This window comes from Hypanus sabinus, chromosome 3, assembly GCF_030144855.1.
Source record: "Hypanus sabinus isolate sHypSab1 chromosome 3, sHypSab1.hap1, whole genome shotgun sequence".
Classification (NCBI taxonomy): Eukaryota; Metazoa; Chordata; class Chondrichthyes; order Myliobatiformes; family Dasyatidae; genus Hypanus; species Hypanus sabinus.
The window spans coordinates 38,895,335-38,921,273 of record NC_082708.1 but is presented as its reverse complement, the minus strand read 5'-3'; the positions used below and the strand labels follow the sequence as shown (position 1 = coordinate 38,921,273).

Genomic DNA, 25,939 nt, shown 5'->3' with positions numbered 1-25,939 from the left:
ACGTTGCTGTATAATGGCTGGGGCAATTACCTAACTGGTGCATTGGTGAGCAGTTGAAGTTGGAAATACAAATATTGAAATCATGGACTGCATTCATGACACTTTGGGATTGGAACCTATTTTCTCTGTTTGTATTGGTTTTTAGGAAACCCACTGGTTTGCTGAGGGGCCACTGTGCTCCAATCTGCTTTCTTTGTATTTCCACTGATGACAATAAACTCTTCTCCGTCTCCACCGACAGCACTGTGAAGGTATGTAAAATTGATGGCTGGGCAGTTTTTGGGCTGCTTATTTTGGTATCCATGATGTATTGGTAGATTATATCCATGCCTTCCTTTTTTAGGTTAAACTTGTGCAAAGTCAGTTGGAGGTTAATGGTACAATAACTTAGTGAATGTGAAGATCAGGTTTGAATTCAGCTCTTAGAATCCTACATAAATTATGTCAGTTGAGTACTAGTAGAGGTGAGCCTGCAGCACAAATTGATTCAAATTACTAGTAGTTTTAATTCTGAAATGAATTGTTTCCAAATATGGATAACTCAGTTGAATGGACATAATTTCTAGAGTTTTATGCTTTGTAAGGTCAAAAAATAATCACTGGGCCAAAACTAATAAAATTATTATGGTATCAAACATAGAGCCTATTTAACTATTAATACAAATTGAAATTTCTAGAGATGGGGTATGTGGTTGAAACTTGTCCTCATACAGTTATGCTAAACTCATCATCTGTCCAATTGTTAGAAAGGCTACTTGGAATTTTAGCTTTCAGGAGCAGATAAAAACCGTCAAGAATGTTTGCTCTTCTACTGTTTATATAATTTTCTACATGGGACAATATATGTAATTCCACTTAGACTTCATCAAATATTCAATTTGTCTTCCTTCTAGATTTGGGATACTGAAGATCAGTGTTGTCTGTACACAGCAAATCAGAAAGCCACTAGAGTCACTGGCGATATATCAACATGCCTCTACGTTCCAGCGATTAAAGCGCTTTGCATCGCTGCAGATGCCATAGCTCTTCTGCACCCCAGGATACAGTGAGCCTCCTTTCAGCACTATTACAAACTAATCTTTGAAGTAATGACAACTTTTCACAGTAAAAATAATTGCTTTTCAATTTCTTTGTTTATTTTCATATAATTATAACAATGCATTTAATCACATCCACTTGATTGTTTTTCCGTGAATTCTTTCACAAATGAATATTTTGGTGTTTGAAGTTGGTGGCAGAAGTATGGACCTATAAAAAAGTACTTGGAATGGCTTGATCTATGCAACCACTTCTGAATTGCTTTATTATACACCTGTACTTCTTAAAAATTGGCTTTGCCTGATTCACCCCTGCCCACTTGATATGACTTCTCTGTCACTTGTACAAGAAATGATGGCATTTTCCATGGAATGCTCTGTTCGGAATGGTGTGAGAGACTTGGACGGTGTTGTCCTGAAAGTCTCCATCATTGGGATTTCCCAGGGCAATTAACTTTTAATACTTGCAAAGATTGGAAATTATTATGATCCTCACCCTTTCCAAGTAAGGCATTAACCCCTACATCATCATTCTCCTCATCAACATTGAAACACGTCCAATCCCACCCCCCCACCGATTCTCTGATGTTCACGAACCTGATATCCGCTGATGTAATTCTTACATCTGATCTTTGAAAATAAAACCTCTCCCACTTGCTTAGCTTGTTCACTGACCAGATGTCAGAATCATCAGCCTATACATCTTGACTTCCATTTTAGTGGGGGCTTGCTTCTCACAAGCCACTTTCACTTACAATGGTGAAAATATTTTATTATCACTGAAGTGCTTTTAGATGCCCTGAAAGGAAGTGAAGGACAAGTCTTTCTTTTCAAAACCATGAAATAGCTTGCAGATTTCACCTACCTTAAAGAGTAGAAACAGGGGAGGTCGTTCAGACCCACATGCCATCCGTCTTTTGATGGAATTATAGCTGATCTTGCATTTTAATGCCACTTTCCTATAGAAATCCAATACTATTTAATTTCCTTAAATCTATTGATTATCTTGAAAATACCCATTTACTGAGCTTTCACAGCCATTTTCCATAGATAATTTCAAATGCTTACTAGCCTCTGATCTCATTGCTGAATGGCCAACTCTTTACTTGAGATTTTATTCTCTGATTCTAGTCACCAAAATTAGGCAAAACATCAAAGCACATGTGCATTATTAAGTCCTTGAAGACTTCTGAATGTTTTGATGGTTTGAGAGGGTATCGAACTGTCTGGTTGCACTCCTCCCTGTGGTTTCTATCAATTTCCTGCTGGAAGTGCTGCGGGAAACTGTCAGAATGATGTAATTTCACACTTGCCTGTGCCCATCATTTTGCACTTGTCAGATTTTTATGTAAATTTTTTTGCCAAACATACATCAACTTTAAATTCATCCAACAGCAATACACCATCACTACAAAGGCAGAAAATGTGCTAACTGTATTAAATCAAGCATACTTTTCCTACATCATGTTTGAAATGTGCCACAGTGCCTGTTGAGAATAATAAAGAAGTCCTTTTAAGGAGAGTAGTGAAAGAATCAGTTTAGAAATGGGATTTGAGGATATAATGACATTGCAAAGTTGACCCAGTATTTCCTGTAGCACTTGGCTTCTGTGCACTCAGTGCTTCATCAAGGGTCAGAGTTGAACACTCTAAATTGTCAAGATGGTTTCACGCTTGGCAGGATACGGATTAGAAGGAATTTTAATTCTTTTTTCCGGTGGGTTTCACCTGCAGTTGACCTTCTCATCGGGAGTGGCAAGTGTTTATCAGAATTCCTGTTTGAGAGAAAATGGTATGAGTGCTGAAGGATACAGACTTGAAAGCCTTTGTGGATTTTTTCCATATTTATGTGCTTTTCTTTATCATTTGCCAAGATTCGTGCAATATTCCACTGCACCTGGACTCCTCCGTGGGTGTGAATGGATTTGCTTCTTTTTAGGTCCCAGGAACCTTGAGCACCTTTGATATTTCAGATATATAATGGACAGAATCTCATTAATTTCACTTTGGTTCTATTTCTATTTTTTCATACTTACAGACCTCAGCCACAGCTACACCATATTAAGTCCCATAAGGAACCAGTTCTGTGCTGCATATACTGCACTGAATTTCGGCAGATTATTAGCTGTTCAGAGGAATCGGTAAGTATAAGGTGACGATTATAAAAGTGAGACTTACTGATACACAGTACTGTTTAAAAGTCTTGAGTACATATTTAGCTAGGGTGCCAAAGACGGAATTGTATTTGTCAACGTGGAGCGGAGAGCAAGCTTGTAAATCTGGATGTTGGGAATGGTGAGGGTGGAGTGCCGTGAGGCGGATGGCAGAGAAGGAATGCCGGGGCGGGGAGTGGCATGGGTGCAAATACACGCACCCCTGAGACACCAGTCAAGGTCATTTGACTCCAAGCAATTTGGTTATTGATCATTACAGAATGTCTCTCTGGTGCTTCCTGCTTCCTCCCTCTTCACTCCCCCTCTCCCAACCATGATTCTCCTCTCCCTGCCCCCTCCCCACACTCAGTCCACAACGAAGACCTATATCAGAATCATATAAACTTGTTTTATTCCTGGCAGCAGTACAGTGCAATGTATGAAATTACTACAGTACTGTCCAAAAGTCTTATACACCCTTACTATATGTATATGTGCCTAAGACTTTTGCACAGTGCCAAAAATCATTTTGTAAAAAAAGGGCTTTGTGTAGTGAGATATAAATGTATTTTAAATAAAAGCAAAAATGGATGGTTGTGTTCCCATGGTTGTTTGTGGTAGGGGATGTAGATTTGGGAGACTCTATTAGAATAATTGGGGTAAGCAATTGAAGTGTATTTTGTAGCTGGTACGTGGCAGTCACAGTGTATTGATGGTAGTGAAATAAAAGTTCAGGGAGTTTCATTGGGTGCTTCGTCCAGGATGCTGTCGAAAATTTATTAAAATAATTGTGCATATATAGGTAATCAGATAAAAATTATAAGCAAGCCTAGGAAAGTCATACTACAAGAAAAATAACAACTCTACATCCTCATCCAACACCTGAAAGTTCTAACATATGTGTTCTAATTGTGCCAAATCTCAATCTCATCTGTTCTCTTGGACAACATGTTTTCTCTTAAATGATGCCCATGAAAAGAATCCTTTACATTCAACTGGCAAACTCTAATGTCAACACTGACATCCCTACCCAATTTCAAACCAATACATCTGCACAACTAACAAAGGACAAACCCAGAGTTAAAACATACACCCATGTGTTAGAATTTTTTTAATTTAATTTTACAAAGATGCATCTTTAACCTGGGGTTTTGATGTGTTCTCACCTTTTTAATGGCAAGGGATAAGTTGGGCTGAGGAATGAGCACATAAATAAAGGAAAGAGTGCTATAGAAATGTACAGTTATGGATCTGAAACCTAAAGGCAGATATAATCTTAATTGAATTTGATTTGTTCATTCACTGTAAATCAGTGTTCCATACATGCATGGAGACACAAAGACTTGAACAAAATAATGTCTCCTGTACCTTATTCTGAGCAGTGCCACTGAGGATTTATTAGTTTAATTAAATATACGATAAATAGAATAAAAACCTGATTTATACAATCAAGATAATTGAAATCCTCAAAGGAAAAGACAGTAAACAATTTGTGTTTTCTTCCAGGTGATCAAAGTCTGGGACCTTGACACAGGAAAACTTGTGTTTGAATTCAGTGGAGCTCATGGTGATTCTGCCATTTGCTGCATGGCTTTTGATGACAATGGAAGGAGGTGAGTGAGGGGTTAGCAGTTTGCGGAGCTGTGTCTCGTGTTGATTCTTTCAGTTTAGTAAGACATGGAAGCACAAAAGTAACATTTTCATTCTGTAGACTGATTACAGGAGGAAGAGATGGATGTGTAAGGATCTGGAATCATAACAATGGCCACTGCTTAAAAATACTGAAGAAAGGTAAATTATGGTAATAATTGTGGTTTCAAAATGATATATTTATGTCAAATAGTCACAGAGCGATACAACACGGATACAGGCCTTTGGCCCAACCAGTTCATACTGAACATGGTGCCCAACCAGCTGGTCTGAGTTCAGCTCATATTCCTCCAAGCCCCATTCTTCTAAGTACCCATCCAAATGATTTTTAAATTATGTTACTGTGCCTGCCTTGGTCACTTCCTTTGGCAACTATCAGATCCCTTTTAAATCTTTCCCCTTTCATCCTAAACCTATGCCTAGTTTTCAACTCCCAATCCAGCAACAAAAAGCATATTACTACCTATCTTATCTATCTGGCCTGTTATTGCTACACTTTTTTAAACATAGGTCACTCTGCAGTCCTTGAGAAATTCACCTGTGGCCAGACATCAAGCAAAAATCTCCTTGAGGACCTCCACAACTTCTTCTCTAACTTCCTACAATTGCACCAGGCCAGGACCCGAGAATCAGAGCTGGGAACTCTCATTAGCCAGGGTCCCTTAAATCTGCCCAGTTCACCCTTCACCTTAGCAAGCTCATCCTCTCCTGGAGCTTGATGTTACACTCTTAAAAGCCTTCCATTTGCCATTCATTCATTTCCCTTCCATCAGACTCATCTAACCCACCTCTACTAGATTCTGCCTAATTTCCACAAGACTAGCTCTCCTCCAATTTAGTACCCTAACGTGTGGATCTGTCCTATCATTTTTCCATCACTATATATTAAAAAATATAATTATGGTCACTAGAGCTAAACAGCTCCCTGACTAATACTTGCCCTGCTTTGTTCCTGAAAAGGAGGTCTCGTATTACAGCCCTTTAACTAGGGCCTTCTAGGTATTATGTCCGGAAACTCTTCTGGACAGATTTCACAAGTTCCACCTTGTCCAGGTCTATAATACTCTGGGTAGCCCAACCAACTCTGGGGAAATTAAAACCTGCCTATTATCTTTACAATTATACAGGCCTGTTTCTCAAGTGCCCACGAACTACTGGGGTGAGGTCTATCTATAATAAAGCCCACTAGAGTGACCCTCCCATTCTTGTTTCTGAGCTCTACTTGTATGGCCTCACTTGCAGAACCTCCAAGAATGTTGTCCTAAGCCATAGCTATTACATCCTCCCTTGGCAAAAAGGCTACACACCCTCCTCACATACCTGTATCTCTCTCATGTCTGTAGCATCTGTATCCTGGAATTATAGTGCCACCAGTTCTGCCCTTCTCTCAGATCTATTTCTATTATGACTTTAACATCCCAGTCTCCAGGAGGAATCCATGCTCCAGTGTCTCCACCTTACCTGTTAAGTGCCATGCACTGAAATAAATGCAGCTGAACTGAGAATTCTTCTCCCTCCCTGAAATGTTCCCTTGGCTGTCCTGGTTACTAAAGTTGCTCTTGCTGCCTATTGCATTATTCCACGACTTGCTCCAGCTTAGTCCTACCCACCCCTCCCAAACTAGTTTGAGCCCTCTTAAATTCTGTAGGTTAAAACAAATTCCTCCACACTACCAAGATGCAGTCTCTGGCAGTGTGATGTTAGACTGGACTCCTTCTGACTGCAGCAACAATATTCGATGGAACTAATGTAAAAGCTCAGGAATCTGGAACTTGTATGTCAACTACTACTTTATTCAATGCTACCCTTGGTAGTCCACTCTACAGATGGGACCTGTGGCTTCGGGTTGGGTACCAAGCCAATTAATCGTAGTTACAGAGCATTACAGCACCAAAACGGGGCCTTCAGCCCATCTAGTCCATACTTAAGCTTTCTCTCCATATATCTATTAAGTGTATACACAGCTCTCATTTATGTTGTCTTCAGTCAGTAACCAGGCTTGTATATAATGGAATGTGTTTTTGTGTGCAGCAGCAGTGTAGACAGAGAGTATACAATTAGCATATCGTATGCCATGGCGGTAATTACATATCACTGCAGTGAATATTCATCTTCTGGTAAGGTTTCATCGTTGAAGTTCATCTCATTGGAGTTTTGGTTTAAAACCCCTTCCAATTCACAGCTGCTTCTTTTCCTGTAATTCTTTTTATAATTGCATTTGCTCTTTTCCAAATGTCATATTATTTTCTTCCTTTCACAACGCAGCATCTTGTTTTTAATTTATATTTTGCACAGTGTGTTCCTTCCAAGAAATGTACTGTGCAAAATGTAGCTTGCATATTGCTGCATATTAAGCAGGAAGACATCTGGAATATGGGGTCAGTGCTGAGGTAACTTTGCTTCCTGTTGACCAGGGAGAAATTTTCTTACAGAGATGGGCCATTGAGTGAGTACTCTCTTTTTTTCAGACGTCAGAAGTCAATTCAAAGTTCAAAGTAAATTGTTATCAAAGTTTGTACACGTCACCGTATTACTACACTAAGATTCATTTTCTTGCATGCATTCACTATGGACCAATAAATACAATAGAATCAATGAAAAATTCAGAAGCCTAGCTGAGATGGCTTCAATCTGACTTCACATTCAATCATATAAAAGAATTTCCATAGGCAGAAATCATACATTTTTAAAATATGCAGTGTTAAATATTATACAAAGACATTGATGTAATTAAAAGAGAAGTTAAAATTTGTTTCAAAACAAAATATGACTTGCTATGTGTTCAGCCAATCTGTTAGAGTTTTTTGAGGAGGTTACCAGGAAAGTGGATGAAGGGAAGGCAGTGGATGTTGTATACATGGACTTCAGTAAGGCCTTTGACAAGGTCCCGCATGGGAGGTTAGTTAGGAAGATTCAATCGCTAGGTATACATGGTGAAGTTGTAAAGTGGATTAGACATTGGGTCAATAGGAGAAGTCAGAGAACAGTAGTGAAGGATTGCTTCTCTGAGTGGAGGCCTGTGACTAGTGGTGTGCCACAGGGATCAGTGCTGGGTCCATTGTTATTTGTCATCTATATCAATGATCTGGATGATAATGTGGTAAACTGGATCAGCAAATTTGCTGATGATACAAAGATTGGAGGTGGAGTGGACAGTGAGGAAGGTTTTCAAAGCTTGCAGAGGAATTTGGATGAGCTGGAAAAATGGGCTGAGAAATGGCAGATGGTGTTTAATGCAGACATGTGTGAGGTATTGCACTTTGGAAGGACAAACCAAGGTAGAACATACAAGGTAAATGGTAGGGCACTGAGGAATACAGTAGAACAGAGGGATCTGGGAATACAGATACACAATTCCCTAAAAGTGGTGTCACAGGTAGATAGGGTCATAAAGAGAGCTTTTGGTACATTGGCCTTTATAAATCAAAGTATTGAGTATAAGAGTTGGAATGTTATGGTGAGGTTGTAAAAGGCATTGGTGAGGCCGAATTTGGAGTATTGAGTGCAGTTTTGGTCACCTAATTACAGGAAGGATATTAAAAAGGTTAAAAGAGTGCAGAGAAGGTTTACAAGGATGTTGAGAAACTGAGTTACAGAGAAAGGTTGAATAGGTTAGGACTTTATTCCCTGGAGCATAGAAGAATGAGGGGAGATTTGATAGAGGTGTATAAAATTATGATGGGTATAGATAGAGTGAATGCAAGCAGGCTTTTTCCATTGAGGCTAGGGGAGAGAAAAACCCTGAGGGCATGGGTTAAGGGTGAAGGGGGGAAAGTTTAAAGCGAACATTCTGGGTGGGGGGTGGGTTTCTTCACACAGAGAACGGTGGGAGTGTGGAATGAGCTGCCAGATGAAGTGGTAAATCCAGGCTCACTTTTAACATTTAAGAAAAACGTTGACAGGTACTTGGATGAGAGGTGTATGGATGGATATGGCCCAGGTGCAGGTCAGTGGAACAAGGCAGAAAAATGGTTCGGCACAGCCAAGAAGGGCTGAAGGGGCTGTTTCTGTGCTGTAATGTTCTATGGTTCTATATTACTTGTATTTAGAAATTCTCATGAAAGAAAATGACGATAAGCATATATAGCACTGCTGTTTCTAAAATTCTTTATAAGGGGAACTAAAACTACACGAATTTATTTTGAGTTTGAGTCACCTTTAACATTCCGTGGTTTGAGTTATGGTAGTTGTTGTATTCCTCCTTAACAGAGCACAGTGTGTTCATTTTGCCAGTTTACCGACAATGGATGAAATAACTGTGCTTTGAAGTTAAAGTTTCTGTATATAATGTTGTATTGTGTATTAAACTTTTTTTTATCTGCATGCATTTCCTTTCAGCTTTTCCTTGTGCTTGTACTCACATTTATTAAAGGAAATAGCCTCCATAAATTTGTTCTCATTAGCCGAAGGGTGAAAGGGCACTTACTTTAGCAAGTAATGAGCTCCTTCCTAGAAAGCATTATAGGGCTATTAAAACAAAAACTTCATACCACCTTAGACAGTTAATACCCTAGGCAGTTCACTGATCAACCTTTCTAGTTATCCGCCACCCACCCTCCCTTCATCTATTATCTCACACTGCACTGAAATCACTTTAAGCCATTTTTATAATGCTGTTTACATTGCAAATACAGGCTGGTGTTTATGAATATATATACACAGTTTATTCCATATCCAAGCTTCTAACTTTACTATATAAAATTCTTTGATTTTTATAATGTTGTTTTATTCTATTAATTATATAATAATTATTATTTATAATTGTAGGATATTTTTGTTGAATGTAGCCACAGCAAATTCCTAATTCATGTAAATGTATATGGTGAATAAAGTTTATCCTTGATTCTGGGACTTTGTTCATATCTTTGCATAGAATTTGTAAACTAGTGAGAACTATTATCAGTGTCCAATTGTCTTTTACCTAAAGACCAATCTTCATTTTCTGTAAGATGTTGACCAATTGATTTTTAAGCTTATAGATTTAAAAAACTAATATGGATTATTAGACTATTTGCACATAATTGGAATAAAAATAAAGTATATTTTTACGAGTTAGTCTAATTTTGAAGAAAAAATTGCAAGTGGACTCTATCTTAAAGTGATATTCACTTGGAGCAAAAGTATATCACTTTTTTGACAAAGGTAATCTATTCTTGTTGCAGAGGGCAGATGTGATGAAATCTGTGACTGTATCTATGTGGAGATGCACAAGAATAAGTAAGCATGAAGTATTTAACATTGTCTTTAGTTTCCCTCACCTGAATTTCTTTCCGCCCATCTCTAAATGTACTTGTCTCTTTGGTATCACTGTCTCTCCAGCTTCATTTTTAATTTGTCATTGGATTATTTAAATATTTTCCCTCATTTGACTTGACGAAGAGTGACGGGAAGCCAGCTGCTATAAGATTTGATCTTACGTGGTGTCAGTTATTCAACCTAACACCAAAGCAATTCGGTACAATTAGAACATATGTCATCTCAATGGAAATACTAAAACAATAATTATTGCAAGTAAAATGGGTATTACGCCATAGAACACACAAAATGCTGGAAGAATTCAACAGGTCAGGCAGCATCCTATGGAGAGAAGTATGTAGAATCGGCTCAGTTTATTAGGCTACACAACCTATTTCAATGATGGCTAGAAAAACCATGTGTTCCATGATGTTTATCAAGATTGGCATTTCTGTATGTATCTCCCCCAACTGCCAGAACACTGCAAGACCCTTATGCTCATCAATGCTCCTAAGCATCATGCCACTTTCTCTATACTTCCCTTCTAAAACTACCATTGCATAGTGCAACACCTCACATCTGTCTGAATTAAACTTTGCCCATATTTCCTACTGGTTGATGTCCTGTTGTATCCTTTGGCAACCTTTCTCACTATCCACAATTCTGGCAAATTTTGTATTGTATGCAGACTTATTAATCACAATTCTCCTACATCTTAGTTCAAATCATTAATGTATACCTCAAACAACAGAGCTCCCAGCTTTGTTTCCTGTGGAACACCATTGGTCACAGACCTTCAGTCAGAATTACATCCACCACCTCTACCGTTTGTCACCTTTGGCCAATTGTGTATCCAATCTACAAAGTCATAATCAATCCCACATGCCTTAATCTTCAGATCAGCCTACCATGAAGAACCTTATTGGTATGGAGTTTAGTAAACCATTTGACCTGTATCCACTGCTCTATCCACATCAAACATCTGTATCGCCTCAGAAAATTTAGTCAAAGTTGTAGAGCATACAAAGTCATGCTGACTATCCCTAATAGATCCAGCTTTTCCAGATGTGAACAAATCCTATCCCTAAGAGTCAGCCCCAGAGTTCCTGGAGACTCTACAGATGATATTGAGTCAACACGAGGAAGTCTGCAGATGCTGGAAAGTCAAACAACACACACAAAATGCTGGTGGAACACAGCAGGCCTAGCAGCATCTATAGGGAGAAGCACTGTCGACGTTTGGGGCCGAGACCCTTCATCAGGACTAACTGAAAAGAAAGATACTAAGAGATTTGAAAGTAGGAGGGGGAGGGAGAAATGTGAAATGATGGGAGAAGACTGGAGGGGGTGGGGTGAAGCTGAGAGCTGGAAAGGTGATTGGCAAAAGGGATACAGAGCTAGAGAAGGGAAAGGATCATGGGACGGGAGGCCTCGGGAGAAAGAAAGAGGGAGGGGAGCACCAGAGGGAGATGGAGAACAGGAAGAGTGATGGGCAGAGAGAGAGAGAAAAGAACAAACAACTAAATATGTCAGGGATGGGGTAAGGAGGGGAGGAGGGGCATTAACGGAAGTTAGAAAAGTCAATATTCATGCCATCAGGTTGGAGGCTACCCAGCTGGTATATAAGGTGTTGTTCCTCCAACCTGAGTGTGGCTTCATCTTGACAGTAGAGGAAGCCTAGATATATCAGAATGGGAATGGGACGTGGAATTAAAATGTGTGGCCATTGGGAGATCCTGCCTTCTCAGGCGGACAGAGTGTAGGTGTTCAGTGAAATCTGCGTCGGGTCTCATCAATATATAAAAGGCCACACCGGGAGCACCGGACTCATACCAGCCGACTCATAGATGAAGTGTCGCCTCACCTGGAAGGACTGTCTGGGGCCCTGAATGGTGGTGAGGGAAGAAGTGTAAGCAGGTGTAGCACTTGTTCCGTTTACAAGGATAAGTGCCAGGAGGAAGATCAGTGGGAAGGGATGGGGGGGACTAGTGGACTGTTACGAAACCCGTAACTGGGTGACTTACCAGCAAAGATAGAGATGTCCGTTGAAGTCTGATGATACTATTTTTAACAGTATTTATTAGTAAAAATACACAAAAATAATATCAATGCAAATATACAGATAATATATGTCGTCAATACTAAATCTAAAAGTGCCGGTATAATAATAATCAATAAGAAATAAGCTCTATCGTTGTCTAGGGGATAATGTATTGTCCGATGAAAATATAAAGTTCACTACAGTTCCACAAGCTGCCGTCTTTTGGTTGTCGCTGTGTTGCACTTTGTTGGGGAGAGAAAGAGAAAAAAACTTGCCGCTTTCCTTTATGATTTCGATCCGTCAGGTGTCTCGTTGTCATGGCCTTTCACTTGTGGCCTTTCCTTTAGCTAAACCGTTCTTCCGTGATGAGCCCGCCACCCTGGCAAGGGAGGATGCACACGAGCCCCCACCGGCTTTCGCTATAAAACGCTGTCACTGGATTTCCAGCGTTTCTCCTGGTGTGTCTAAAGGGTTTGTTCCCCAGACCCTCTTTTATCCTTACTCGCGGGGTCTCAGATGTCAATCAGGTTGGGATGATGCAATCCCTCAACCAGACCACTCTGGTTGTCCCGAGGGGTTTCAATGAATAGTACAGTACTCAATACACAATTCCGTCTCCAAGAGACAATAGCAGTTATCAGTGGTTCCGTTCCGCTTACGTCAGGACACATTCCACCTGGTTGTGTATTCTGCGTCTCTCTCCCTCATGATGTGTATCTCTCTCATTTTCTGGGTCCCAGACCCGAATTAATAGCGATCTTGCGATTCTCAAAAAGGAGGGGGCGACTTTGTACCCTTCGGCCCCTCAGAGTTGCTTCACCTTTGTAAAAGGACAAGGGAGTCGTGTAGGGAGTGATCCCCGCGGAAAGCAGAAAGGGGGGAGGGAAAGATGTGCTTGGTAGTGGGATCTCGTTGGAAGTGGCGGAAGTTACGGAGAATTATACATTGGACCTGGAGGCTGGTGGGGTGGTAGGTGAGGACAAGTAGGGTGGCGGGCAGATGGGGTGAGGGCAGATGTGTGGGAAATGGGACAGATGTGTTTGAGAGCAGAGTTGATGGTGGAAGAAGGGAAGCCCCTTTGTTTAAAAAAGGAAGACATCTCCTTTGTCCTGGAATGAAAAGCCTCATCCTGAGAGCAGATGTGGCAGAGTTGGAGGAATTGTGAGAAGGGGATAGCAGTTTTGCGAGAGATGGTGGGAAGAGGATTAGTCCAGGTAGCTGTGAGAGTCTGTAGGCTTATAGTAGATATCAGTAGATAAGCCGTCTCCAGAGATGGAGACAGAAAGATCAAGAAAGGGGAGGGAGGCGTCAGAAATGGACCAGGTAAATTTGAGGGCAAGGTGAAAGTTGGAGGCAAAGTTAATGAAGTCAACTTTTGACTTCATTAAATTGACTCAACAATTGAGTCAAGTTTGTTGTGATAGCAGTAAACCACCACTTTCCTGATTTATTCCACACCATAGGAACAGGTTCAAAGACCCCTATAGATTGGCAATTGCCATTGTCCTCACAAAGCCCGGAACAACTCAGTTCCTGATCTGTCATTGCCTTCTTTTACCAGGCAAAGGGAAATGTGCTATATTCATAGTTGATCTATACCACTAATTCTACACCCTTTTAAACTAGTATTCCTCTCTGAGATCCAGTCTAAAACTACCCAAGAACTCAAACAACTGGAGTAACCTACTCTGCAATTAAATAAAATTCTGGCTGATCCAACCTGTTGTCTGTCAATCTAAGTCTACACAGCTTTGTGGGTCGGAAAAATCATGACCTTTTTTGAAAGAAGTTCTTCCCTATGCCTTAAATGGGCATCCGTTCTCCTGAAATATGCTCCTAGATACAGATACCCCTCCGGGAGAAACCCATCCTCCACATCCACCCAGTCAAACCCCCTTAGAATTTAATGTGTATCAATATGGTCACTTCTCAATCTTTGAAACTCTATTGGATACAAGCCCTGTATCTCAAACATTCAATATGTTCATCCCAGGAAAAACTATTAGCAGTGTTCCCACCAGTATCTGTAAAGTTGCAACAAAAATTCCCTGTTTTGATACTCCATATCCCTTATAGTTAAGGCCAACATGTCATTTGCCGCCTTAATTATTTGTATCTGCATATATGCTAACTTCTTGTGTTTCCTGAGTGAGGACCCCAGATCACATTGTCATTTTCAAGTCTCAGTGATTTGGCTGTTCTCTCTTCCTTGCAAAGTGACTAACTTCATATTTCCCCCATCACACTCCACTGCCAATTTTTTTTACCCTTTTCTCCAAGCTACCCATCTAATATTGATTGCTACTCTGAAAATGATGTGTATTCTGGGCTTTTTGTTGGTTAGTCACTCTCTGCTCTATTGCTGGATATTGCTTACAGCCTTGTGGGGCCTTCTGCAGTCACCTTTCATGTTCTTCAGCTTTTCAGTGGTATCTATGATCTTTGTACCAAGAGGCTGCATACCATCGTAGAGATGTGCCATCCTAGTATCAAGTCTGTGACTATAGAAACACCCGTATGAGCTGTTAATCTAATCCCATTACTGACTTTTGTGCCAGTTCAGTGTCTTTCTGTGATACCTTGTTATTTGTCATTTGTGCATTTATTTATTTATATTAACTTATAGTAACATATTAATTTTTAATGTCTTGCTCTGCACTGGTGCTGCAAAACAACACATTTTATGATACATATCAGTGAGCTTGATTCTATGTAGCAAAGTTCACAGCACTCTAAGTTCCTATAACATTTGTGCTTATTTCTTTTAAATTTACTACACTCAACATTGGCTTTCTAGACAGAGAAAACTATTTTGCCTTTTCATTCTGTCAAACTATTTCAGATTTTAAAAATATCTAATACCTGTTTCATAAACTTTCTCTATGTTAATCGATGATCACTATATCCTCTCAATGTTTTAGGCTCCCCATTTCTTTTATCCTCTATTGTTAGCTCATTAACTCAGTTACTTTAATGACAACCAAGCAACAATCTGAGAGTTCACTAACCAACCCATCCAGGTGCCTTTTCGATCAGTGAACTGGAATCAGTTTTGTACTTTTAAGTTGTATTGTGTGCTCTCAATCACGTACTTCTTGAATTTCTTTTTAGTTATGTGCTTGCTGTTGGATGGGATAGAAGAATAAATATATACTGTGTAAGTATGCTGCTTTAAGGAAGTTTGTAATATAAAGTAATGAGGTCACTATGTGTTGCATAATCCAAATGGATATTTTGGTGTCCATGGCTACATGACTTCACCTTGGGAATCCGGAAGTCACAGAAGCTCCTGAGTATCTGAAACAATTACAACGTACAAACGAATTCATTGCCACACTGAATCTCTGATTGAGAACACCTGGACACGGAAGCAGCTGATTTACTTTCCAAAAGGGAAGAACAGCATTGCGGATAGGTCAATAGCTGTGGGCGAGCTCATTACATAATATGACATCATAATTATGTGCATTACAACCACCCGTAGCTGGAGCTTGTGATGAGTCCGTGCCTAACAACGTAGCTATGAGGGGAGAGGCCTGGTTTATGTAATCAAGCTTTATCGTTCAGAGCCATACTGAGCAATTTAGAACATCAAAATAAACCAAAAACCGGAGCACAGCCTAAAATACAGAGCACACTGAGAATGGGGATTAGGATCGGAGCAACTCACTTAGATGATTGAGTTCTTCTGCATTGATCTTTGTGCTTTATTGGTCACAGGGACTAGCTCTGGACTATTAGTCAGAGTGAGAGAGACAGGGACGTGCAGGCAGCCTCCTGGCGCCATGTGGAAACAATGTTGGAGCTGCATGTATGTTGAATGTGCAAGGTCTTTTCAAGCAAAATAATGCACTGGATATAAATGCACATTTGAGTTCATCTTAGCAGGACACCAGAACAAAATGATGCCAAATGCCTGTTTTGGAAGCTTGGTTCTTTTAACTGGCTTCAGGGTCACTGTGCTCAGGAGATGTTCCACAAAACAAAACAAGGATTACAGAAACAATGAAGAAAGAGAAGAAAATGTTTAGGGATGAAATAAAACACTTAAGGAAGAAAAGATATTATTCTGGCCTCTAAGACTCTCAAATCTCAGTACCCTTCAAATGTCCTTCTCACTGGAGAAGTTGGAGATGTATTATGATTCTCAGTATATGAAAGTGCCATTTGTTAACTTTGGAACAGGAAATTTTTGGATGAAATTGTCAGTTACTACATGGGGGCAATTAAAGAGGTGTCAAAGCATTAAAAAATTGGTGAATTTTTAGAACGTTGTGAAATAAATTTATTCATAGGCTGTGCAATAGCCAGGTTCATTCAAAGCTACTGAGCATTGCTGTGATAGTAAAAATAGCTGCCAGATATATAAAAGAGTTTCACTTGGGCTCCAACTGCAGTTGTGGCTCACAGTCAGAAGGTGAAGTCAAAGCCCTCGTATCTGAAACAATCCAACTCCTTGTTACAAAGTCCTGCTTACCCTGCACTGGTGGATACCCACTAAGTACACTTAAGGTTATTTGTTTGTGAGATAAACAGCCTATTAGGTAAGTTTAAAAACAAAGTGGCAAGTCAAGGCTATATTAAAGGAAACGATTCACAATCAGTGAATGTGTATTTTGCACTGAAGAAGCTGTAGTTGAAAGTGAGCTTTGAATTTACAGCATTGATAGTATAGGTGGAGATTGTTGCCCGGACTGAATCCAAGTAAAATTTAACACGGAAGTGGAATGTTAGACAAGGGAAGTCATGACAATAGAGCCATTTACTCCACCAATGAAATGGGTATTTACTTTTATAGCTTAAAGTATAGCATTGATCATAAAGGGGGGGGGGTGAAGGATGGGGTATATTGCAAAAGTTACTTACCTAGGCTATTCTGACAGCATCTCCCAAACCTACCACCATGAAGAGTAGGGGCAGCACCTACCATGATTACCATTACTTCTATGTTCCTCTGCAAACTGAAGAACATTTTGACGTGGAAGTAGATCACTGTTGCTTCGCCATCCCGTAACGCTACCTAACAGCACTCTGATCCCCTTCAGTAGCAAGTTCTGGAAAGCTGTTCATCCCCTTCTCAAGGGCAGTTGGAGACGAACAATGAAAGCTGATATTGACAATGACTACCGGATGTCTGTGATACACAGTTCCAGCTGAGTTCATGGGATAGAAGCAGGAAGTGCTGGCTGATTAGTTTTTCCTTGTTTACTTAACCCCTCTGCAAAATTTGAGCTTAATTGGTAATGCTAACAGTAATGAGGATGAAGTGAAGAGAAGGGAAGTCAGATGGCATTAGGAGTTTGAGTAGAGTTTAACCACCAGCATTGAGCAGTTGAGCACAATGGCTTGTCTCTATGTCACAGGCCACACCATGCCTTCACTAGGACCTGGTGAGACCCATAAACTCAGTGGTGATTGGAAATTTTGGGACACTGAATTCAGTAGTAACAGCATACTCTTTTCTATCTTCCCTTTACCATTCTGAATGTTAGTACACCAAACTTGTGTAAATTTTGGTTATGTAAATGTACTTTTAAAACTGGGTAAATGGTTATTCTCTTTCTCACACGGTCCAGGATTCATTTGATGACCTTCATCATGTTCAGCCTCCTCAGTCATACTGGCAAGATGATCTGGTAAGGAACACTACTTGGTGCTTCTGTTGCTCTGCAACGTGCCTGTACTGTCCACGTGTTGTAGTATTTTCATTCAGGATTTTTCTGCTATCTTCAAATGGATTTGTTCACTGGTCTTTGTGCGACCTTTACTTGCAACCTCTCATAGTGTCCTGTACCTAAGGAATACTGTATATCCTAAGGAAATGCATACATTATAAAGAAAAAAAAACCCAACAACCCTCCTGCTAATGTTGTGAATGAAAAAAAACACAACATTATCCCCCCCCGTTGATTACACACGTGAATCCCGTAGCAATCGATCCAAAGTTCCCCTAGCTCCCCCATAACATAAAAAAGTATATATAAGATAAGAAAAAATAATAGCACTACTTTCAATTAATATTTCTCAAATTTTTACCTTTCTCCCCCTGTATCATATAATTAAAAGTATATTTAAATATTCTTCTATCCTTAATGTCCATCAACTCACTTCAGTGTCCCCATCTTCATCTTTAATCTGTTTCACTTTTAAATCTTACTGTGTCTAGTGAATACTTGGGAGTTCTTGTGCAAACTCCTCTGCATCCCAATGATCAGTAAAAAATCTTCTTTTTCCGTCATCCAAAAAAATTATCAGTGTTGCCGGGTGGCGCAATATAAATTTATAACCCTTTTCCCATAAAACTTTTTTCGCTGGGTTAGATTCCTTCTTTCTCTTCAAAAGGTCATAACTTATATCAGGATAGAAAAGAACTGCTTTCCCTTCTATCATCAATGGCTCAGTTCTCTTTCTGGCACACTGGGCAGCTGCCTTCAGGATCTTTTCTTTATCTTGATATCTTAAGCATTTTATCAAGATTGGTCGTGGGTTTTGATCAGGTTGAGGTTTTGGTCTTAAGGCTCTGTGGACCCTTTCAATTTCAATCAACTGGGTTCCCTCTTCCATTTCCAAAATTTCCAGGATCCATTTTTGAAAATTTTTTATTGGATTCTTTCACTCTATCCCTTCTTTAAGACCAACAATTTTAATATTATTTCGTCAACTAAAATTTTCAAGCTCATCTATTTTTTCCAACAGTCTTTTTCTTTCTGATGTCCAGGCAAGAATATTATCATCCATTTTATTCACTCTCTCAATAGTGTCTCCCATTATTTCTTCCAGCTTTTTAACTTTCTTGTCCATTTTCTCCAGTTTTTTCACCATTTTATCAAACATAGCCTTCATATTTTTAATATCTTCATTTATTATTTTTAATGTTTTAAATTCTTTTAATTCATGCATTATTTGCACCAAAGCTTCTCTTATGTCTCCAGAATATCTTCCACCTCCAACCTCTTCCTGTTGTTCTTCTGCCTCCTCATCTTCATCTGTATGTTCCAGAGAATCCGAATCCACCTCGGGTTCATTTTCACTTCTGCTTCCAATCGTAGCTGGGATTTGTAGTTCAAATTCCTCAAGTTTGCGCATGCCCTTTCCTGCACTCACACACAGTTCCTGTTCCTTCTTGGAGACTGTTGATGTTGCCGCTGGTTCCTGTCCCGTATCACCGGAGGTGAGATGCATTTGAGTCCGAGGCTTCTTCATGGTGGCCGGCTCAGCTTGTACTGCCTTCAAAGTAGAAGTTTTCTTCTTTGTCTGTTTAGGAGGCATATCTAAGGGAAATCCTGAGTAGTTTAGATGTAGTTTTTAGAAAATATTTACTAACTTTTCTTCACAAACATTAATTTATTAGTTTTTTTACGGGAGAGCTGGATTCCCACATCTCGATCCTACGTCATCACGTAACGTCCCCCAGGAAATGCATACATTTACTTGCTAATGACATGAGTGGTTTCCTAGTACAATAAGATGGACCCTTGACCTCATCTATATCATTATGACACCTTGGCATGATTATTTACCTGTGCTGCACTTTATCTGTAGCTGCGACGCTTTATTTTGCATTATGAAGCTTTTCACTGCACGTGACAATAATCCAATTCCAATTTCAGTTTGCATGGTAGTGTAGCAGTGAGCCTAACACTATTACAGTACTAGCTGTAAGATCAGCATTCAATTTTATCACTGTAAAGAGTTTGTACATTCTCCTGGTGACCATATGGGTTTCCTCCAGGTGCTCCAGTTTCCTCCCACATTCCAAAGAGGTATAATTATGAAAACTGTGTTGTGGGCATACTATGTTGGCACCAGAAACATGGAGGCACTTGCAGACTGCCCAGCACAATCTTTACTAATTTGATGTGGCAGAAACAACACCCTTCACTCTGTTTCAATGTACATGTGACAAAACTAATCTAAGCTTCAAAACAAAATCTAAAAACCTAGTTTCTTATAATTGGTGCAAAAAAAGTATCCAGGAAATCAGATAGTAATGAAATGTATAGAATTCACATTTATTGGTCCTTCCCAGCTTACTAATGCCCTATTCATGTACATAGGAGCATTTGAGAGTCAAGCAGAATGGATTTCCCTGGACTGTGGGGTTGCAGGCACCTTCCTCTGGGAAGTCAGTTCAAGATCAGATTTCTGACTTGAAACAGGTTATGAACAGTTCACAGTAATGGATCCCAGTCAAAGCATGGGGAGAACCTGTACTGCACACTGGTCTCAGGTAGTTTATTCATTTGTGGTCGGACTAGCCAGGGAGCAGGTACTCAGATCAAGTTCAAGTTGTAGTTCTCAAAAACATTGCGAGTCTGTTGAACAACTTCAGCCAAGATTCAAAAGTCTCTACTATAAATTGGGTTATGTGCTGTGACCTGATCTTATTGAAAACCTGAATTCTACCCCTTCAGATTCCTGAGCAGCTAAGATAATATTCTATTCTGGTAAACTGATAAGAATGTTTATAAAACAGACTTTGTGAAAGTAAGAGGATACATTTATATGAATATGGATCATAAGTAATCACAGTATCTTGTTGTGTCTCTTTCTAGAAATGGGGACACAAGGATGACATTCTGTGCATTGCCCAATGCCCTCCGACACTTCTTGCCACCTCCAGCTATGATGGAGAAACAATTGTTTGGAATATGATCTCCGGTCACATCTGTTGCCACCTCCAGAATCCGACAATCAAAGAGTGCAGAGACGGAGAAGGTAACATAAGAGAAGCATGATTGATAGGTTTTAAACTTCTTTTCAAAGAGGTGACAGGACTTGTATGAAACAAATATGAATGGTAGATATTACTAATATCTATTCCAAATTTTAAAAGATTAAGAATGTAAACAGTTGGAGAGAAAATGTTGTCTGATCCTCCTGCTCAATACAATGCTCTTAATACTTTCTGTTTCCAATAACTTATTTAAACCTTTCCCAAAAATATTCAGTGAACGGTCTCCACTAACTTTAAAGGTAGATCATTGTAATGATCTTAAATAAATTGGCTGGATCAGTTCAGGAATTAGGTGGTTTTCTACTCATCAGAAATACAGTTCCATTTATCACAAATAACTCTTCCAAAATTGAATTCGGAAGAACAGAAGGTATTAGATATGCCTTTTACATTGAAAGAGGTCGAAGAAGCTCTAGGATCACTTCAAAGTAATAAATCCCCAGGAGAAGATGGTTTTCCACCCAAATTTTACAAAAAGTTTAAAGATTTACTAATTCCTCCTTTTATGGAGTTAATACATCAAGCAGAAAGAACACATAAACTTCCAGAATCTTTTTTGACAGCTATCTTAATAGTATTGCCAAAAAAAGATAGAGATCTTTTAAAGCCAACATCATATAGACCTATTTCTTTGTCAAACACTGACTATAAAATAATAGCAAAAATGTTATCTGGCAGATTATTTAAATACTTACCAAAATTAATACATATGGATCAAACAAGATTTATCAAAAACAGACAATCGGCAGATAATGTAACCCAGGCACTTAGCATAATTCATTTGGCACAAAAGAGGGAGGAAATGAGTGTGGCAGTTGCTTTAGATGCAGAAAAAGCATTTGATAGATTGGAATGGGATTTTTTATTTAAGGTATTGGAAAAAAATGGATTAGGAGTATCCTTTATAAAATGGATTAAAACCTTAAATACTAATCCCAAAGCTAAAGTAGTAACAAATGGTCAAATTTCAACACCATTTCAGTTAACAAGGTCAACTAGGCAAGGTTGTCCGTTATCACCTGCTTTATTTATGTTGGCAATAGAACCATTAGCTGAATTAATTAGAATGGACCCAGATATTAAGGGTTTCAGAGTTAACCAGGAGGAATACAAGATTAACTTATTTGCTGATGATGTTCTGCTTAATTTAACAAACCCATTGTATTCGCTATGTAAATTATCTTCTAGATTGGAAGAATATGGGAAAATATCAGGCTACAAAATAAATTGGGATAAAAGTGAAATTCTACCTCTTACTAAAGGAGATTATAGTCAATGTTGATTAATAACTCAATTTAGATGGCCAATAAATGCTATAAAATATTTAGGTATAAGAGTTAATAATGATATAAAGAACTTGTATAAATTAAATTATTTACCATTATTGAAAAAAAATCAAGAAGATCTTGATAAATGGATGATATTACCAATAACATTAGTAGGTAGAGTAAATGCCATAAAAATGAATATATTCCCTAGATTACAATACTTATTCCAATCACTACCAATGCAACTACCCCAGAAGTTTTTTCAAGAGTTAAATAAATATGTGAGGAAGTTCCTTTGGAAAGGTAAGATGTCAAGAATATCTTTGGAAAATTTGACATGGAAATTTGATCTAGGAGGGTTACAACTTCCAAACTTTAAGAACTATTATAAAGCAAATCAACTTAGATTTATTACATCTTTTTTTGATAAAGATAAACCGGCATGGATTAGAATAGAATTAGATAAAATAGGAGAAAATACACCAGAAGATTTTATATATAAATGGGAATCTAAATGGATACGGGAAAAGAAAGAATCTCCTATATTAAAACATTTGATTGATTTATGGAATAAAATAAATGTTGATGATGAGATAAGGAAATCTTTATTAGCAAAGAGATCTTTAATTCAAAATAAACATTCCTTTTACAATGGATAATCAACTTTTATACAACTGGTTTCAAAAAGGGATTAGATATATAGGAGATTGTTTTGAAGGAGGTATATTAATGTCATTTGATCAATTCAAGAATAAATACAAAATGTCAAACAACACTCTTTGTTGTTATTTCCAATTAAGGGCTTATTTAAGAGAAAAATTGGGTCAAACAATGTTATTGCCAAAATCTAATGAAATAGAAACTTTAATTCAAAAAGGAAAAATTAAAAAAAAAATTCTTGTATGTATAGTTTGATTCAAAAACAGGCAATTAAACAAGGAATCCGTAAGTCAGGACAAAAATGGGAAAGTGACTTGAATATTAAAATTGAAGAAACAAGTTGGTCAAGACTATGTCTTGAAAGTATGACAAATACAACTAATGTCCGGTTAAGATTAGTGCAATATAATTTTTTACATCAATTATATATTACACCACAAAAATAAATAAATTAAACCCAGATTTATCTGATCAATGTTTCCGATGTAATCAAGAAATTGGTACTTTTTTTGCATTCTACTTGATCTTGTCCTAAAATTCAACCTTTTTGGACAAATTTAAGAGTTTTACTGGAACAAATTATTGGAACACAACTTCCACATAACCCAATATTATTTTTATTAGGTGATATTGAAGGGATAAAACCGAAACCCAAATTTAATAAATATCAGAAAGAATTCATAAAAATTGCATTGGCAGTAGCCAAAAAGGCTATTGCAGTTACTTGGAAATCGGATTCATACTTAAGTATAGATCGTTGGAAGAACAAAATTTCCAGCTGTATTCCACATGAAAAAATTACTTATAATTTAAGAGATAATAGACAATAGACAATAGGTGCAGAAGTAGACCATTCGGCCCCTCGAGTCTGCACCACCATTCTGAGATCATGGCTGATCATTCACTATCAATACCCAGTCCCTGCCTTGTCCCCATATCCCTTGATTCCCTTGATTGAAATATGAAACATTTCTGAAAATTTGGCACCCTTATTTACAAAAGACAGGATTAAATATATAGGTGCTCCGAAGATAAAATAATTGGTTATTTCGGGAAATAAATAAATATATATACTAAAGTTATTATGATCTCCGTGGAGCATGTGGAGATCTTCCGATATCCAGGCACTCTCTCTTTCTTTCTTCTTCTCTTTCTTTTTCTTTCCTTCTATAGGGATATGTTAGGGGGGACGGGTTAAGGGGAGGGGGGAAGGGTTGATTTTTTTTCTTCTTTCTGTAATCATTTGAAAACTCAATTAAAAAAAAATCTTAAAAAAAAGAAATACAGTTCCAAAACTCAGTGGTAAATGTTGGTAGTCCTCTGTGAAGCTGCCTTCATTTATGATCTACTGCATGTGCCAGCAGATTTAGGATTCGGATGTTTCCATGTTTGAGCGCAGAAACCCTGAGCTCACTGAAAAACTATTGTTACTTGAATCTGTAGGTGTGCTCCAGACAGAGTTGAGCGGAGATGAATTACCTCTGGAGTACCTCAACTTCATACACGTTAGACCTGGCATAGGAACTTGTAGCACATTTGTTTAAATGGAAATTTGACACTTGCAAGGATGATCAAAAATAATGTATATACTATTTTGATTATAGTTGGAATTGTGCCATACTTTTCATTACCTAAAAGCACTTAGAAATGTTTTTGGAATTTCTTAAAAAAAATTTGATTTCTATATTTTTGAACACTTGGTGGAACATTTGAAACCACTGACACTAACCTGATAGCCTTGAACAGATAACAAAGTTGAGGAGATGATTTTGATGCCAGTCAAAAGTTTTTCTGAGTGGCTCTCATTCCCATGACAACACATACAGGGTCTCACAGTCACAGTGGGCCTCACTGTACAACACATGTCACTTTTAAGTAAATTCAGCCTTCTGGGTAAAAATTAGATAAGTGCATTGACCAAAATGTGCCTTAGTTGTGTGTGACGACAGGGAACTACACTTTGCACATGCCCAGCTATTGAGTTATAACAGCTTCATTTGTTTTTGTGGGAAAGAAATTTCTGGATGAGCTGGACTGATATTTTATCCCTGAGCTACAAAGCAATGAAAGTTTGAAAGGTTTCGTATTGCATTAACCCATATTTCCAATCTAAATTTTATGGACTTTGGTGTTAACAGCTTTTTCAGAGAAAGGAGAAATTACAGGAGACAACTAACAACTGCAAATAGGCAGAAAAAATGCTCTGAATGAAAAGAAGCAGACAAGAACTAAATAATGTCTCAAGTTTACTGGTATCACTACGCTAAATATCTTTTTATTCCTATCTTACTGTTCAGTACTGTTTATTATTTTAATTACTTTTTCAATGTTTTCACAGCAGTAACAGATAAAAGTGTAAATAAAGTTATATTCTTGAAAACTCGAGCACTGAAGATTGATTCAGGAGCATCCCTTGTTACCACTGGTTCCCAAGGTAAGTAAATAATTCCATTTAGAGATCAAAAGCTGAAACTGTTGAAAATCTGAAACAACAGTCAAAAATGTGATAAATATACAAATCTAACAGCGTCTGGAGGGATAAAACCATAAAGCATAAGAACAGAATTAGGCCACTCGGCCCATCAAGTCTGCTCTGCCATTCCATTGTGGCTGATTTAGTACCCCTCTCAACCTTCTCCTGCCTTCTCCCCGAAACCTTTGACACCCTGGATAATCGTAAACTTCCCAATCTCCACTTTAAATATACTCCATGAGTTGACCTCCACAGCCATTCATGGGAATGAATTCCACAGATGTACAACCACCTGACTAAAAGAATTCCGCCTGATCTCTGTCCTGAATGGATGGCCCTCTATTCTGAGACTGTACCCTCTGGTCCTAGACTCACCCATCCATAGGAAATATCCTCTCCGCATCCACTTTATTTAGGACTTTTGATATTTGATAGGTTTCAATGAGATCCCCTTTCTTCTAAATTCCAGCGTGTACAGGCCTAGAGCCAACAAATGCTTGATGTACATTAACCCTTTCATTCCCAGAATAATTCTTGTGAACCTCCTCTGGAACCTGTCCAGTGTCAGCACATCCTTTCTTAGATAAGGGGCCCAAAACTGTTCACAATACTCAGTGTGGTCTGACCAGTGCTTTATAAAGCCTCAGCATCACATCCTTGCTCTTATATTCTAGTCCTCTTGAAA

General features: G+C 38.5%; 1 protein-coding gene across 4 annotated transcripts in view; it reads left to right on the top strand.

Annotated features, from left to right (window-relative positions):
• The window catches only part of wdr95 (WD40 repeat domain 95), a 152,178-nt gene that overhangs the window by 70,311 nt on the left and 55,928 nt on the right, over nucleotides 1–25,939 (top strand). For all 4 annotated transcript variants that reach the window (XM_059964092.1, XM_059964091.1, XM_059964093.1 and 1 more), the window contains 10 exons: nucleotides 146–251; nucleotides 894–1,045; nucleotides 3,076–3,178; nucleotides 4,697–4,803; nucleotides 4,902–4,981; nucleotides 10,003–10,057; nucleotides 15,228–15,273; nucleotides 17,693–17,752; nucleotides 20,672–20,834; nucleotides 25,120–25,215. In XM_059964092.1, coding sequence (XP_059820075.1) covers nucleotides 146–251; nucleotides 894–1,045; nucleotides 3,076–3,178; nucleotides 4,697–4,803; nucleotides 4,902–4,981; nucleotides 10,003–10,057; nucleotides 15,228–15,273; nucleotides 17,693–17,752; nucleotides 20,672–20,834; nucleotides 25,120–25,215 — 968 coding nt within the window. The remainder of the gene's footprint in view (nucleotides 1–145; nucleotides 252–893; nucleotides 1,046–3,075; nucleotides 3,179–4,696; nucleotides 4,804–4,901; nucleotides 4,982–10,002; nucleotides 10,058–15,227; nucleotides 15,274–17,692; nucleotides 17,753–20,671; nucleotides 20,835–25,119; nucleotides 25,216–25,939) is intronic.